At 52.7% G+C, this 16,366-nt stretch overlaps 2 protein-coding genes across 3 annotated transcripts in view; one reads left to right on the top strand and one right to left on the bottom strand.

The window, feature by feature from the left end:
• Positions 1-11,736, bottom strand: part of CCDC197 (coiled-coil domain containing 197) — a 29,919-nt gene extending 18,183 nt beyond the window's left edge. For both annotated transcript variants that reach the window (XM_019642499.1, XM_019642500.1), the window contains exon 1: positions 11,678-11,736. In XM_019642499.1, coding sequence (XP_019498044.1) covers positions 11,678-11,694 — 17 coding nt within the window. In that variant the 5' untranslated portion in view covers positions 11,695-11,736. The remainder of the gene's footprint in view (positions 1-11,677) is intronic.
• Positions 11,737-11,918: 182 nt separating this feature from the next.
• Positions 11,919-16,366, top strand: part of ASB2 (ankyrin repeat and SOCS box containing 2) — a 40,576-nt gene continuing 36,128 nt past the window's right edge. Inside the window, exon 1 of the mRNA XM_019642495.1 lies at positions 11,919-12,062. The gene's annotated coding sequence lies outside the window, so the exon portion shown is untranslated. The remainder of the gene's footprint in view (positions 12,063-16,366) is intronic.

Here is a 16,366-nt window from a genome sequence, read left to right as displayed (position 1 = left end):
ATCTTTTTGTAGTAGGAGTTCATGGAAGTACAGACACACAGGGTCCCACACTCAGAAACTCTTGTTTTCATGCTCTGCTGTTAATTGTCTGGAAACTCTCAATAATGTTTGAACAAGGACCTTGTAATATTTTCATTTTGCACCAGGCCTTGCAAATTTTGTAGGCAGTCCCAATCTTATCCCCTCACCACCATCTCAGCAGGGGGTCATAAGCACACGCTTTACAGATAAGAACCTGTGGGTGCCTCCAGCGTAGGGACCCCTGCACCAGGCACAGGGCCTGGTGAGATGCTCAGTAAATACTGCTGCAAAGGTCCTGAATTTACCCCCTGAACCTGGATTAGACATACTCTCTGCTTTTTAAAATCCCACCCCACCTGTTTTCGCACAGAGCAGCGGTGGCACAGAGCTGTAACTGCGTGAGCCTCGGAGGGCTGGGCAGTGACTATGTCCTCAGCTGTACCCTCAGGGCCCAGCATGGTGCAAAGCCACATATTTACTGGGCACCCAGTGAGTGCCGTTAAGTGAACGGTGAGTAGCAGGGAGTAACTGGGAGAGGTGACTTACTTGCCCAAGGTCTTGAACCAAGAAGCTCCAGACCTGGGCTCTAACTCAGGTCAACAGGCTCCGAGTCAAGTGCTCACCTGACCATACAGCTACCTCCAGGCTCTGTGACGCTGCTTCTGGAAACCACTGGACCAGGGGCTCAGGTGATGGACATAGCAGGTTGGGGGTGGACCCCTGCCCTGTCCCCTCAGGAGATCAACCAAGAGAGGGAATTTAGTGTCCATTGTGCACTTGCTGAGTGTAGCAAACACTGTGTGTGCCCTGCTCAGGTCCCCTGCCCTGACCATTCAGTGCACACCTCCAGGCTTCTACCTGCCTACACCTGCATGCCTCACCCAGGCCCCCTTTGCCGCAAGTGCCTGGGATAACACCCTGCCAGGAGAAGCCCTCAACCACCGACTGATGATGGGGGGAGGAGGGTAATAAATACCCTGGCTCCCCCACTCCTTCAGTGGGACGGCTCTGAGCCTCTGGCTCCAAACTGCCGCCCAGAGTTCCCTGCAGGTTTAGGCTTCAGCTGCCCACAACGGGAAGTAGCCAGAGAAGACGCCCTTTATTATAATAGCTGACTTCCCTCTTCTGTCCCACTTCCCACTCCTCTGTATAGGTATATACCTATATCAGCTATAATGGGAGTTCTTCCCAAAATGCAGTGTACACTTAGATCCTTGTCTCAGGGTCTGCTCCTGGGCCAGGAACCCAAACCAAGAATCGTGGCTCCCTTTCTTTGGGGCTACCAAGAGGTCCCTTCTCTTGGGGCCTCCTCGCAAACTCTCCAGAGTTGCCAGTGGTGTCATTTCTGCTGGCTGCCACCAGACCTGTTTCCACTTCTTCCTAGGAACAGAGAGCTAGAGAATATTTCCCAGCCTGTCTGAAGTTAGAAGTGGCCAAGTGATGAAGTGCCAGCCAGGATAATATGAGAGTCATGTCTATCACTTCCAAGCCTCACCAACAGAAAATTTCCATGTACCATTGTCCGTGCTCTTTTCTCTTCCACCATGATGCAGATGAACATGGCGACCTCAGAAGTCGCCCATTTATAAGATGGCAGCGCCACCCACGGAAGCAGCCTGGGGCCCTGAATCACCACTGTGAGGAGAGCCATTTGTCAATGAAGAATACCAGCTGTGTGGAGGTTTTCAAGAGAGGAATAAACTACTGTGTTTGAGCTATTGCTGTTTGGGGGTTTGTTACAGCAGCAAATCTTTACAAACTCAGAGGGGAAGAGGCTGGACCTTGGGGGCAGGCAGACCTCAGCTTAGTCCTGACCCTGTTACCTAGTGTCTGAGTGTCATGAGCAGGTCATTCATTAATCTCACTGCAGACTGCCCTAGAGGAATCACTGTACCTGTTTCATGGATGAAGAAACTGAGGCCCAGAGTCACATGGCTAGGAAGTGACAGGAAGGGAGTTCAATCAGACTCCAAACCCAGTTCACAGTTCACAGCAGGGCCCCAGATTTTTCCAAGCCCTCTCTCTCCAAATGTCCTTGTCCTGGTCACCAACCCCCTCAGGGCTCTGCTGTGATTTCAAAGTTGATGCTCAGAATTCCACTCGTCACTGCCAATGGCCAGGCCTTTTTTATGAGAGCAGGGACCTGGAATGCCTCTGCCGGTAACCCTGGGGGCATTTTAGGGGCTGGTGCTAGGCAACTAGGGAGATGTCTTGGTCAATTTCATCTCATCTTTAGGCTACGTCCCCTGGGAAGCCTCCCACTGCCCCAACATGAGAAGGAAGCACCCCCAAGCCTCATCTCTGCACAGCACATTGTAGTGTCTTCAAACCCACCTATCCCTCTAGTCAGGGGTGGCTGGAAATGCCCATGACCTGAGGAACATGCTAGTGTACCAGTCAGGAGCCCTGCAAATGGGATTGCCAGATTTAGAAAGAAAAATACAGGATGTGCAGGAGGCGCAGAAGCCCTGGCCCAATAGGCACCAGACCGCCTGGGTCTGAAACCAAGCTCCTGGACACAGGAGCCTGGAGGTTATCTTCAGGCCCTAGCAGCCCCTCTCCCGGGACACGTGGCACAACCGACACCTGATCCCGTTGGGCCAGAGATTGCTGCTAAATATAGGCACAGAGGGGCCAGCTGGCCAGCCGAGAAGGGCCACAAAAGAGGCCTTGCATCAACAAGGAAAGTCAGCTCTCATCCCAGGAGCCCAGGCGCTGGCAGTGCCTGTAGCTGCAGGTATCTAGCCCCAGAGCACAGCCTTGGCCGTTGGCAGGCCCGGGTGCATGCCCAGGTCACACGCTCTTCTGGGCCAGGCCAGGAGCTATGACAGTGCAGTTTGGGGCTTCAACAGCACCCAAAAAATTGGGAAGTAAGGAAGGAAAGGAAAGAACAGAGAGAGAGAGAGTGAGAGAGAATGAAAATTTTAAATCGAAACCCTGTATGAACAGAATGAACTTAGAAATATATCTTCCAGCCTCGGAGCTTCTGTCTCCTTCGCTGTGAAATGGAGATGGCCACATCTGCCCCTCAGGACGTTGTGAGACAACAAAGGCCCTTGCCTCCCTCACCCCGTGTGGTCTCGTGCCAGGGGTCCCCGAGGGCCTCCCAGAGGGTCAGCCTCACTGGCGCGTACAAGACCACGTGTGTGCGTGTGTGAGAGAGCGCCCATGTGCACAGAGATCTGCAGCACACACATACATGAACTGAATCCTGCCCAACGGCCCATTGCTTGGAAACCACGTGTGATCGGAGGTTAAACACCAGGATTCAGAGGCTCTTCCAAAATCATTGTTATCCCATTTTTTTTTATGTCTGATTTTGAAAATATTTAGGATTTCCATTCCAACTGATTTACAATGAGAAGTTTCATCTCAGCGTGGTATCAGAGGCACTCCAAGTTTGGAGGGGCCTATATATATATATATTTTTTTTTAGCTGAGCCATCCTGCCACTTGTTGGCAGCTCAGCTCGGGCCAGACTCAAACCGCTGTTGCTCGGAGCTCAAACCCTTGAGCGAGCTCTTAACCAACTGAGCCACTCGGCCGGCCCGGGGGGCCTATATTCCTAACAGCTCCACAGTGCAGCCTGTTCCTTCCAGTCTCAGGGCTCCAGGCAGGGGAAAGATTTGCATAGAACTTTCCAGAAGGGCCAAGATCAGCACCCTGGTGGCTCGGTCCATGCTCTTTCCAATGTGTCAGGTGCCTCTCACCCCACATGTGCACACACACATGCACCAGAAAAGAGATAGAGACCTATATTTTTAGAAAACAAAAGACTTCCACAGTTACTTAATATTTTTATAAGGCTAGTTCATTTTCCAGCTGTCCTGCCAACTGCTGGACTAAGCTCAGCCCTTTTCTCCACCTAAAGAATGTGAGGTATGTGTGTGGTGTGCATGTGAGCTAAGCACCAGGAGTGCACGTGTGCGTGCGTGTCCGAATGTACCAGCTACCAGCTGCGGGGCCTGGCTCTAGCAGCGCTGAGACCCACCTAAGGCCCCCCCCTCCCCCCGCCCACTTTCCTGCTTAATGGAGAAACCCCAAACTTCTCGGTGAACACGAGGCTGTTCCCTCTGCTCGGCTCAAATCATGACTGCATGTTCCTCTGCCGGTGACCTTCAGGGCTGGTTCACGAGCCCTGTTCAGTGAGCCACCCCTGTAATAGTCACAGGCCATTTGAAATCCAAATGCCTGGCCCTCCTGGGAGCAGCTATTCCTGAAATCCACTCCCCTCAGTGCAGACCTCATCCTGCGCTCACAGGCCCACCTCCCTCTGCACGCCAGCCTTCCAGCCAGGCTTTCTCCACAGCAGCGCTGTGGACACTTAGACTGTTCCTTCTATGTGGGGGAGGCTGGCCTGTGCATCGTAGAATCTACAGAAGCATCCCTGGCCCCCACCCACTAGATGCCAGTAGCAACCCCCCACCCTCAGTTGTGGCAACCAAAAATGGCTCCAGGAATTGTCAAATGTCTCCTGGGGAGAAATTGTCCTCAGTTAAGAACCATTGTTTCCAACAAACCACCATCCCCTTCGTCTCTGTCAGGATGTTTAAAGTGATAACAACCTCTATCATTTATAAGTCTTTATATATATATATATATATATATATATATATATATAAATCTTTACAACCTTCCTGTGAGGCATGAGTACTGTCATTTCCCCCACCCTCCCATTTTATAGATCAAGAAGCCGAGGCTCAGAGAGGTTAAGTAAGTTGCCCAAGGTCACACAGCTATCAAGTGGTGAAGCTGGCAGATGACTCCAGAGTCTGGGCTCCTAGCCACTGGGCTCCACAGGGACATCTGGGGCAGTCACCTTTCCAGTGAATCTGTTCTGGGAGTGACCCTAGCCTGACCTTCTGGAATGGGAACGAGGAGATACAATGATATTGACACCCAAATTTCCTGTGCTTGACGTCTCAGGCTGTTCACCAGAGATTGTGGTCTATTGCAAACCACAACCTCCCCGCCCCGTAGCATTTCTCCAGGAGGAGCAGACATCTTGAATGAGTCCATGGGGAAGTCCAGCCCATCTTCTGGGCTCGTCCCCGCCTGGTGTGGTGGGGTCTCTGCCAATTGCCCCTCAACAACCTGGGTTTTAGGGTCTACAGCACAAAGCGATTATCAACCACTAAGATCACACTGTAAGCTTGGGAAGGACCTGTGGAAAAACCCGAGTGCATTTCTGGAAGCTGTGGCTTCTACAAAGCCTCGCCGAGCTCCTCGCCTTCTCCAGGCTCAGCTTCCCTTTCCTCAGAAGGACGCTGGAGCAGACAAACCCCAAGGACATCCCAGTTCTGACAGTTTTTGCTCTCCGCCCTTTCAGTTCTGTGCGGGACAGAGGCTATGTGGGAGGAGATGGCACCATCACTGAGTTCAGGCAAGTCCCAGGAGGGCCTCTGTCCCTCCAGGAGGATGATGGCGTCTCCTCCACAGGATGCTCATGCAAGTGTCTGGGTCCCAGGAGGAGCTGGTAAACAGGGGCATCTGCCCAGGACGTCGGGACCCCTGATCCAGCTCCTACATTCCCAGCCCTGCCTCACACCCGAAACCCCGTTCCCCTCACCAGAGCAAGCCCAGGGCCTTCCCAGGCGTGCCAGACCTGGATGACATCTCTGCGATGTCACATCACTAGCCACTTGGAGTCCCTGAGGAGCAAGGCCGAGGTGAAAACTGAAGCCTGAGCGCAGTCAGCCGCCCTTCAGCTGGCTATCCCTGCAGAGGTGCCAAATGGGTGACAATTGATATCTGGGGAGGCAACTTTGCTCCTGCAAGCTGTCTCCAGAGTGGCCAGGCCAGGGACAGCATTCGCGGGGGCCTCTGCCTTCCCGCCTCCACTGTAGTTACGGAGGGAATGGCCCTGCGACCTGGCCCCAGCTCTGTCCAGGTGGCAAGGGACCAGCCCGGAGCTGCTGCAGCCGGCAGGACATGCAGTGTCCCACAGCCAGTGTCTGGTCCCCGGGAAGGAAGGTGGGCCTGCTACAGGCTCGTCTTATTTGGAAGAGGCCTTTCCCTCCAATTGAAGGGCAATGAAAGCTCCCAGCTCTGATGTGAACATGTCCATATTCATGGGGAACCTGTTCCCAGCATCTAACTTGGGATGTGGGCCACTCAGGGTTTAACTTTGTTCCTGAGTTCCCAAGGGTGACTCAGGCATGGTGAGATCAAGCCCTGGAGGGGCCCAGTGACCCGGCCAGCTGATAGAGCCAGCAGCCTCCAGGTGGGAACAGCCCAAGACCCACTGGACACCTGACCTGCTTGACCTACAGGAGATGCCATCCCCGCTGCATGGCCCCAGCATTTGGCAGGTCGGGAGAAAGAGGTCCCACAGATGAGCGTCTCCTGAGTGCTGGGCCCCAGGTAGGCTGTTTGAGCCTCATTTAAACTCCCTAACAGCCATGGGGGAGAAGAGTCATCACTCCCCAATTCTGAGGAGATTAAACTGAGATCCAGGGAGGTGCAGCAAGTAGGGAATGGACTGGGGTTATCTGACACCCGTACCCATGCTGGAAAAAGGACAGGGTGGCACTGTGATTGCACATGGGTGGCATCTCCCAGCAAGAAAGATATCATCTGCACAGGGCTGGCCAAGCATGCCCCCAGCATGTCCCCATCAAGTCTTGGACACCTCCAGGGGCAAGACACTCATTGGGGAAAGTCAGAGCTCACGGACAGATGGCGCTGGGGCCATGGGGTTTCTGCTGCAGACACTCCTTCCCTAGGGACGGAAGCCCAGGAGATGGACTGTGATAATCTCACGCTGCACCTCAGGAGGGATAACTCAGGATGGTTGGAGATTTGCAAGAGGTGGAGTGGGATTTAGCGCAGGGGCTGTGAGGCTGGCTGAGGCTCTGCCGTTTCCTTCTGTCCAGTTGCTCCATCCTGCTCACTCTTGTCTGGAGGGTCAGTCATGACCCAGGAAGGCTCCAGCTGGTTGCAAAGAGCCCAGTGTCGCACGATGGCGTTTGCACCTCAGATCTGCTAATGTTGGTGAAAACCCACACGCGATCCCACTGTTTGTCCCTTTACATGCATGTGGAATGCTGGAGAGAACACGGCCAGGGTCAGGCAGCCCTTTGTCAGTCCCCAGGGGCCCTGCCGGGTGGTGACACCTGACCGTACGGTGTCAGCCCCACATCTGGGGTGTCACAGGGCATGAGGCTGATCTGTCTTCTCACCCATCAGAGGGGTGAGGGTTACGCCCTCACTGTGCTCCCTGTAGATGGAAACACTGTCTGTCTTCTCTCCCTGGAGTTTGCCTTGGCCCCTGAGCTGGGAGGGGGGGTGAGGGTCCTGAATGCCCCACAGGAAAGGCACTCTTAGTCGACCACACCCTAGAGGGCACAGGGCCCAGTTTAAAGAAAGGAAGAGGGTTTAAGACTTTTCTCTGCCTTCTCCTCGCCCCTCCCCTTCCCTTTGCATAGATGTGCCTCCCTCCCTCCAAGGACTTGGGGCCTTTTCTGCCCTCCCTGTCCCCGCCATCTGCCCTCTGTCCTCTCCAGAACCTGCCTAGGGCAAGGATCAGTATCTTGTCTCTCTTCATCTCTTGAAACCCAAATAAACTGATATCAAGAGGCAGCCAGGGCTGGGGCCCAGGACACCCAAACCGCAAGGGTGCTTATTTTAATGGGTGATATTTCATTACTGGGTCAGAGCAGTCCCAGCACTTGGCACTGACCCACACGCCAGTTCCTGCCACCCCACCCACCCCGCTTACTGGAAGAGGTATCACTGTCATTAGGAAAATAAGCCCGTATTGGCTCTCTCTCTGGGCCCTACTAGGTATGGGGCTCAGTGAACTGCCTCCCCAGCTATCTGCCAGCCTCAGCTTGGCTCTTGGCCACACACACACACACACACACACACACACACACACACACACACACACACAGCTTTATTCATGGGAATTCAGGTTAAAATAAGCATAGAGGGAAGACTGGAGGAGAGAATGTGTGTGTGTGTGTGTGTGTGTGTGTGTGTGTGTGTGTGTGTGTGTGGCCAAGAGCCAAGCTGAGGCTGGCAGATAGCACCCCAGGCCTCCCCAGTTCAGACCCAGGAGCTGTGGCTTGACCGTAGCACAATCCATTCAACAGTGATTGAATCAGCACCTACTATGCGCCAGGCATTGTAGGCACTGACACACAGCAATGAACAGAAAGACTGTCGAGATGGGAGAGACAGGCACTAAACTCATGACAAATAAATACATAATAGGTAAAGGGGTCTAGTTGGGACCGAGGGAGCAGAGCCCTGTGGCCACATAGGAGTCCTGGGGGCTTTCCCTTGGCGGCCACATCCTTCTTCTTGCCCCCCTGAAGGTTGACCAGTTGTTTGGTTTCTGCCTCTGTCTGTGTCCCTCATGTAACCCTGTCTGTCCCCATAAACACCTTCGTTGGAGGCCTGTTCCACAGGACCACCTCTAGGGCCTTCCAAGGGCCCCGGAGGTCTCTGAGGCCAGGCCTTCTCAATGCTCAACGTAATTTGTCACTAGGGGCATGCAAATTACAACCGAAACAAGATACCACTCATGTCCATCAGAATGGATAAAATGAAAAAAGATGGAACCTGCCACGTGCTGGCGAGGACGTAGAGCACCTGGAACGCTTCTACGTGGCTGACGGGAATGGAAGGTGGCACCACAACTCTGGAAAGCTGCTCAGCAGTTTAACCAAAGCTGAACCTACGCCTGTCCTGTGACCCAGGGAGGCCCGTCTCAGACGTCTACCCAACAGGCATGGGTACATATAGTCACCAGAAGGTGTGCATTAGAGTGGTCATCGCTACGCTCTTTATAATTGCCCCGAACCGGGAACTAGCCAAATGTCCACCAACAGTAGCATGGGGAAATTGGGACATATTCATATCGTGGACTACTACACAGCAATGAGAAGGAACAGTCCGTAACCACGTGAAACAATGTGGACAGATTTCACACATACTGTGGAATGGAAGAAGACACACGTGTGATTCCATTCATAGGATGTTCACAACAACCTGTGCTGCTAGAGGTCAGGAAGGTGGTCCCCCCTTGGCAGGAGGTGGTTGGTGGTGGTGCAGCAGCGGGGGCAGGGAGCAAAAGGGGGGTTCTTGGTGCTAGTAATATTCTCTGTTTGACTTAGATGCTGGGTGTGCTCGGTTTGTGAAAACCCACTGAGCTGTACATTTATGATATGTGCACTTTTCTGTGGGTGGGAGTGCATTATACTTTACTAAAAAGTTTTTAAAAATCAGCGCTGGTTGGGCCTTGACTCAGATGAAGTACATCAGAATCTCTGGGGTAGAGGCAGGTATAGGTAAGTTTAACAGCATTCTAAGGTGCAGCTAGGGTTGGGAACTGCTGAGTTCGCTGAACCTGTTCATTGTGGAGGTGAGTCACCTGGGATGGCAGCAGGTGGACCAAGCTGTCTTTGTCTCAGGCTTTGTGCACCTGGACCCACAGCATCAAGCCTCCTAAGCAAGGTGAGCTGAGGACCAGGGGAAAGCACTTAATCACCAATTTGTATTCGTAGCCTAGCAATGCCACTTGTGCTGCCCCAACATTTGGATCCTCCATGTAATGGGGGACAGAGCTGTGGCCAAAGCATTGGCTTTGTTCAGATCTAAGTCATCACTTACATTGGGGGGCTGTGGACACACTCCCCAACCTCTCTGAGCCTCAGTTTCCTCATCTGTGAAATGGGGAGATGATAGCACTTGCTGGGAAGGTTGTGTGCATGCAGTGGGGTGATTCGCCAATTTTAGTCAGAGGGACCGTGGCCAGCCTGCTCCCCTGCTGTCCACCCCAATGCACCTCCTGTTCCCTGTGACTCTTCACCCACAATTTGGGTTCTTGATTTGCAAAAGTGGACTACAAGCATAAGGCAACAGGATTTGGAGAACAAGTTTCCCCAGCTCCCTCAACTTTAAGAGGCTTGTCTGGACTGGGAGGGAGAGGCAAGGCAGAGGACCATACCTAAGAAGGCCACACCTGGGAAGGGGTCTGTGATAGAGAGCAGAGGGGTCTGTGCCCTATCTTCACAAGGGAGCCCATGGAAGCAGCTTGACCCCTGGGATCACTCCACGGAGCCCACTAGGGCTTCTTACTGCTGGGGACAATCCCAAACAGTAAAGAGGACAGCCCCTCTCCACCCTTCTCTTGCACCCCCACCATGGCATGTGGTCTGGGAGGGGCTGAGTGTAAGCTAACCTCCAGGGCAGCCCAGCCCCAGTAGCCTGGGGGAACGGTCCCAGCAGGGTCGATACATGATTCAACAGGTGCCAAAACAGTTGGGACACAGCCCGGGACCTATCACGTCCTCCTGTCCTCAGGACCAGATAAAACCTCCAGAACCTTGGCCTAACACCAGGGACCCCTGTATTCACTAAGATTTATTTTCAGCTGGAATATTCCATGTGCATCTAAAGGCATCCTGAATTCTCCTGAGTTGGAGTTGATAAGAAATCATACATCCAATATCGTGTCATAAATCCAATATCCTCCGAGGGGCATGGGTCTTTGAAACTGAAATTATTTTCCGCGGAGGAGGAAACGACCAAGGGTATGTTTCCAGGCCGCCGACTCTGGCCTCAGGTCTGGATGCATATGAGGGTGGTTAAGCTTCTAGAACACTCAACACACATTCCTGGGTGCTCGATGCATGTGGCTGTATGTGTTGGCTTTGCCACCTGATACTGACATTCTGTGCCATTGAATCTATCGCAGAAACAGGCGATATTCTTCCCTAGCCCTGGAGGAAGGGCTCCCTCCCACTATGTGCCTCTGCCCAGGGCTTGCCCACATGTGTGTGTTCGCGTGTGTGTGCGTGTGTGCAAGTGCAAGTGTGCATGTGTGTGCGTGCGTGAGTGCATGTGTGCATGTGTGTGTGTGCGTGAGTGCATGTGTGCATGTGTGCGTGTGTGCACGCGCGCGCGCCCCTCTCCTCTGTGGCTCCAGCCTCATACCACAGCCTCCAGCAGCTGGATGCCTGGTACCTCCAAATGTCAGGCTCTGCAACCTGCTACATGCCCAGCGATTTCTGCAAAGGTCATTTACACTGAATACCTTCATCCCTCTCTCCCTGTCTCATTCCTTCTCTCTCATTCAGTCCTTCTTTCTTCCTGCCTCCCTTCCTTTCCCCCCTTTCTCTATAGATAGCTCTCAATCTCCCTTTTTTCTCTCTCTCCCACCCTCCCTGTCTCCGTTCTTTTTCTCTCTTTCCCTCCCTCTTTCCTCTCCCATTTTCTCCTCTCTCTCTCTCTCTCTCTCTCTCTCTCTCTCTCTCTCTCTCCTTTCTCCAGTCTATGCTGTCTCCCTTTCCTATTCCTCTCTCTTTTACTCCATTTTCATCTCTTAGATGATTACAATTTCTCTCTCCTTTTGTCTTCCCCGTTTTCCCCCGTTTTCTTTTCTTCCTTTCTTCTCTACATTTATCCTTATCTTCCTGCTCTCTTCTTACCATTCTCTTCCTTTCCCTTCTTTCTCTCCAACATCCCTTTCCATTTTTCCTTTTTCCTTCATTCTCTTTCCTCTTCTCATCTAGCGCACACTGTCTTTCTCCCTTGCTCTTGTCTCTTTATCTCCCAGTTCTGCCTCTCTGTTCTTTCCCTGCCTCTGTCTCTTACCCGTTGCATCTCTCTGCCTTCTCCTCCCTCCCGGGTAGTTCCAGAAACATACCCATATATGGCCTCCATGTCAAGGATCTCAAGTGATGACGTCCCGGGAGGGCCACTGCTTTGAGATGCTCTCTGAAGTGAAGTCTGTAACTGATGCACCCTGGAGGGGCTGAAGGCAGGACCACGGCTTCTGCCGTGCCATCTTCAAACAGGAAATCTGAGATTCATAACATCTTATAGTTTGGCATGCTATCATTGGTCATGCGGTGGGCCCGAAATAAACTCCCTGCTTCAAAGGAGAGTGTCTCAGAGCTGCCAGGCAGAGCAGCCAGAAGCACAGGGCCGGGGCAGAAGGAACGCCCTGGGAGCATGTGCTGAATTAAGACCCTCGCAAGCAGATCCTTTTTATTACCCCTGAACGGTCCCCTTGTTTCAGAGCCTAACAGGTAATGCACGCTTTCAACTTTCTTATACAGACCTCGCGAGAGGGTGTTTGGCTGGCTGGCACTTACCACCGTGGTGCTTATTCAGAGCCTCTTCTAGTCCAACTACTTTCTCGTGTCTCTGTCTCTCTCCTATGCTCTTGAATTATAAAGCATGCTGGTGACTTTCATTTCGGATTTGGGGGGACAGAGAATCAGCCGTTCACGTGTATCACCCATTCTTCTGGAGGGCTCTTGCTCAGAATATCACTCTGCTGTGCACTTCTAAAAATGGAAATGCAAAAGCAGTTATCAAAGATGCTATTGTTGGTTCGTAGGCCTCGGGCGGTATGTGTCAGACAAATGGCTTTCAGAAATGCTTGTAGGTTGGCTGAATAGATATTTTCATGCACGGGGGCGTCCATTTCATGTGACATTTGTGGAGTGCCTCCATGTGCCCAGTATTGTGGGGGTGATAGCAACCAAGGTGCCATGGGCTATACCTGCAACGGCTTGGGGTTTGGGAGAGGAAATAGAGTCTGGAAACAAAAACTGTAGCTCAGTGTAAAGAATGTGAAATGTTACGTGGGAATGCAGAGATGCAAGAACACCGTGTGTGTGTGTGTGTGTGTGTGTGTGTGTGTGTGTGTGTGTGTGTGTGTAAGCATGAACACAAATTCAAGGAGGAGATGGCCTTTGAAAGCACGGATGGGATGTCCTCAGGCAGAGTGGTGGGGACAGGGACCTTCAGGTAGAAGAACAGCTTGGCAAAGGCAGGTAGGTCAAGGTGGGTCTGGGTGTTGGTGGAAAGTGCAGTGTGGCTACGGCAAAGGACTATGACGGTGAGACGTGGGGGTAAAGCTGGGAGGGGAGCCAGAGGCAAATACAGCTCTCACCAGGTCAGGCAGGAGGACGGGGCATATTCTGATTGTTTTTGAGCAGAGCATGGGGGTTGGGGGGTGAAGGCGGGATCTGACTTCAGGCAGCTCCTCAGGAAGCCAGGGGGATGGACTAGTATGAGGAGGTAAGGAGGCAGGGACTCTTAGGAAGACAGGTAAATAAATGATGGAGACCTGAGGCTGAGTAGGGGCCAACCACCCGCCCCTGCCACACACACACACACACACACACACACACACACACGCACGCACGCACGCACGCACGCGTGCACACACGCACAAAAGAGTAGCCTCACTGAAGGGAAAGCCTGTGCATGAGGCAGGGGCTCGAGGGAGCTCACAGGGGCCCAGGTGGCTCTGCCCCCAGGTGGGGCCAGCACACCAGCCACACACAGCCCTGACCTCTGCCATCAGAGGCCTGGGGCAGAGCACAGGGAGGCAGCCAGTGGCAGATGCTCCAGTCACTTCCAAACAGTTGGATGGGCCCCGACAGCTGGTGGCAGTCCTGTTTACAGCACAGCCTCCTGAAGGAGCTGGCAGCGGCCTGCACCTGGCACCATTCTAATTTACATCATCCATTCTCACACCAATTGGCCAGGCCGTGAGTACCTCATGGGGGAGGGGTCCTATATAATCCACCCCTGGTGACCTTACAATGGATCATAACGCAATCAGCATCCATGAGCATTCACTGAGCACTTACTATGAGCCAGGCACTGAGCCCAGCGCTTGTGGCAATTTCTCTCATTGACTCTCTTGAGGACATCATGAGTTAGAGGTGATTGTTTCTCCCATTTTCCAGATAGGGAAACTGAGCATCTGAGAGGTTAAGAGTCTTTCCTAAAAGCCAGGCGGCAGCTAGGAGATACTGAAGCTGGCACTCAAATCCTGGCCATTTGGCCTGTTGGCCTCTGGTGCCACATTCAAAACCATGTTCTCAGGCAGCCTCCCAGGGGACCAACACAGCAATAAACAGACCTGTCCCTGGCACAGTCAGGGCATCATGAGATGCCTGTATATCATGGACAGGTTAGATCCAAGAGAACCTTCCCGAAGGAGACACAAAAATATCCCTGGACCCGCCCAGTGCCCTTCCATTTCTGAGCTGCAGAGGGTCAGGCTGCCTGGAGGAGGTGGCTGTCACAGGACTGGTTTGTATTTTTACTTTTCATCCTTAGCACCTCCTTTTGGACTAATTAATGCCCAGAAATATAAATGAAGTTGTTTGGAGCTTTGCGATCGAGGGAAATCTGTGGGAGAGGTCATGATGATATAAAAGTAAAGTGATTCCTAAACTACCTGAATTCTCTAAATAAAAAGACACATAAGAGAGAAGTGGGAAAAAGAGGAAAGATAAAGAAAGCAGAGAGAGAAAAGATTTAAATAAAGGTAGAAAAAAGGAGGGGAAAAACAGAAAAGAGAAAGATTCTAGCTGATTTTGGTGTGATCTCTATGAAAGGATTTGCAGTCAGCTCCGCACTTGGGCCCGGGTGAGAAAGGGGCTTGGGAGGGCACCCCTTTCCCACTCTGCAGCCTGGAGCTAGAGCTTCTGGAATCCTCTGTACCCAGGAGCCAAGGTGAGGGGCATGTTCTCCTGGTGCCCAGAATAGGGCTCGACAAGGCTGCACTTGGGCTCCAGAGACTCAGGGGCAGTGCTGCTGGAAGCTCAGACCTTGGCAAGCCCCGCCGCTCCTCACCCCTACCCCAGGCTGTTGGCACAGATGTCAGAGCCTGGCATTCGCTGAGCCCTGGGCAGAAACTGGGTCAGGGGCCTGGAATGCTGTGTCCAGACCTGCATGTAGCCAAACCCTACGGATTGGTCTGGCTGCAGCAGGAGGACATTGAGATGGGCCAGGAGGGGTGTGGGAGGGGGCTAGCAGTGCTAGAGCCACCCCGGGGCCTGAGACAAGGGCCAGTCCCCTGTAGGGCCAGAAGGCAAGAGAAGTGCCCTCCACTTGGGAGGCTGAGGTGAAGGTCGCCCATGGACCTGGACAGTCAATAGCTTGGGGACCAAAGAAATAAAATGGCAACTTGACATTCATTGATGCTTTTCTTCGCTGGTACTCAGGGCGCCTCCAGTATGGAGGGAGTTTTGGTCCTCCCCCCACCCCCACCATACAAGTGGCACAGAGTGTCCCAGGGCGTGGTAAGGGGAGGCTGAGCCAGCTTTGGACAGGTTTAAATCCCTGGCCGCCACCCTCTACCTGGGTGACCTTAGGCCAGTCACACCCCCACTCTTTGGGCCTCAGCTTCCCGTCCAGCCAGTGGGGAGAAGAGCCTGCATTGTGGGGTCAGCTAAGGCTTGCAGCCCTAAGCAGATCCGCCCTGTAACATCCAGCAACCCTGGCCCAAGCTCAGAAGCCTAAGGTCCCGGCGCCTGAGGGAAGCCATGAGTTTGTAACCAGCATCAAAGCCTGGGATTAGTGATGCTGGGAGGGGCTTTTTTAGAATCTTTAGAGCCTGGACAAAAGGTTTAAACTCCCAGCAGCTGGGAGGCCCTGGACGCCAGCAGCCAGAGGCCTGCCAGCACTGCCCCACTGAGAAGGCCCACCCTGGGGCTTGGACCTAGACCCCTCTGGGGAGTCAGGGGAAGTGGTCTGGATTTCACTCTCCCTCCCCCCAAGGCTGGCCCACCCCTTAGCCAGAGCAGACACTTCCAGAGTAACTAACCCCTGGCCACTGCCCAAATATTCATCGTCAGAGGGTCTGATGAAAAGAAGGGCAGGCTGGCTTAGTCTCACCCACTCTGCCACTTAGAGTCTGGGCCTCCGTCTCCCCATCTGGTCACTGGGAAGAGTCTTACTCCTCCCCTGCCCAGGGATTCAAGGTCAAATGGTGCAGTGCATGGAAGTGACCAGGACACACTGCAGGGACCCACGAGCACCAGCTATTTTTACGGTTTAGGTTTTAAAGCAATAGGACCCAGGAAGGGAAGAGAACACTGTAATAGATTATTGCCATGAGCCCTCCAGCTGGAAGTGTTTCCTCAGATTTCCTGGGACCCTCCTGGATCCTGGAGGAAAAGCGCATCAGACAGATAAGCTTTGATAGAAACTTATTGGGCATTGCAAAGAATGGGGTTGGGGACCCTGGGGACCAAGGAATAGCCCAATTCCCCACTTCCTCACATGGCCCGATGCTAGCCCAGGTAGCCAGTTATTAGCACTGCCTCAGACTAAGGGTCCTGTGATGTTTGGGAGACCTTGAAACTTTGGAGATAGATGATAGATAGATAGATAGATAGATAGATAGATAGATAGATAGATAGATAATAGATAATTATATATATGACATATGTATGTTTATATATGTGTAATACACATACACATATATTTTTTAAAGATTTTTATTGGGGAATTGGGGGGATGGGAACAGTGCTGGGGAATTGGGGAAGGGGAACAGACAAGTTGCTGTCCTTTTGTTCTTCAG

This window comes from Hipposideros armiger, unplaced genomic scaffold, assembly GCF_001890085.2.
Source record: "Hipposideros armiger isolate ML-2016 unplaced genomic scaffold, ASM189008v1 scaffold_69, whole genome shotgun sequence".
NCBI lineage: Eukaryota > Metazoa > Chordata > Mammalia > Chiroptera > Hipposideridae > Hipposideros > Hipposideros armiger.
The sequence above is the reverse complement of the archived record's forward strand: the minus strand, read 5'-3'. Positions and strand labels throughout refer to the sequence as shown.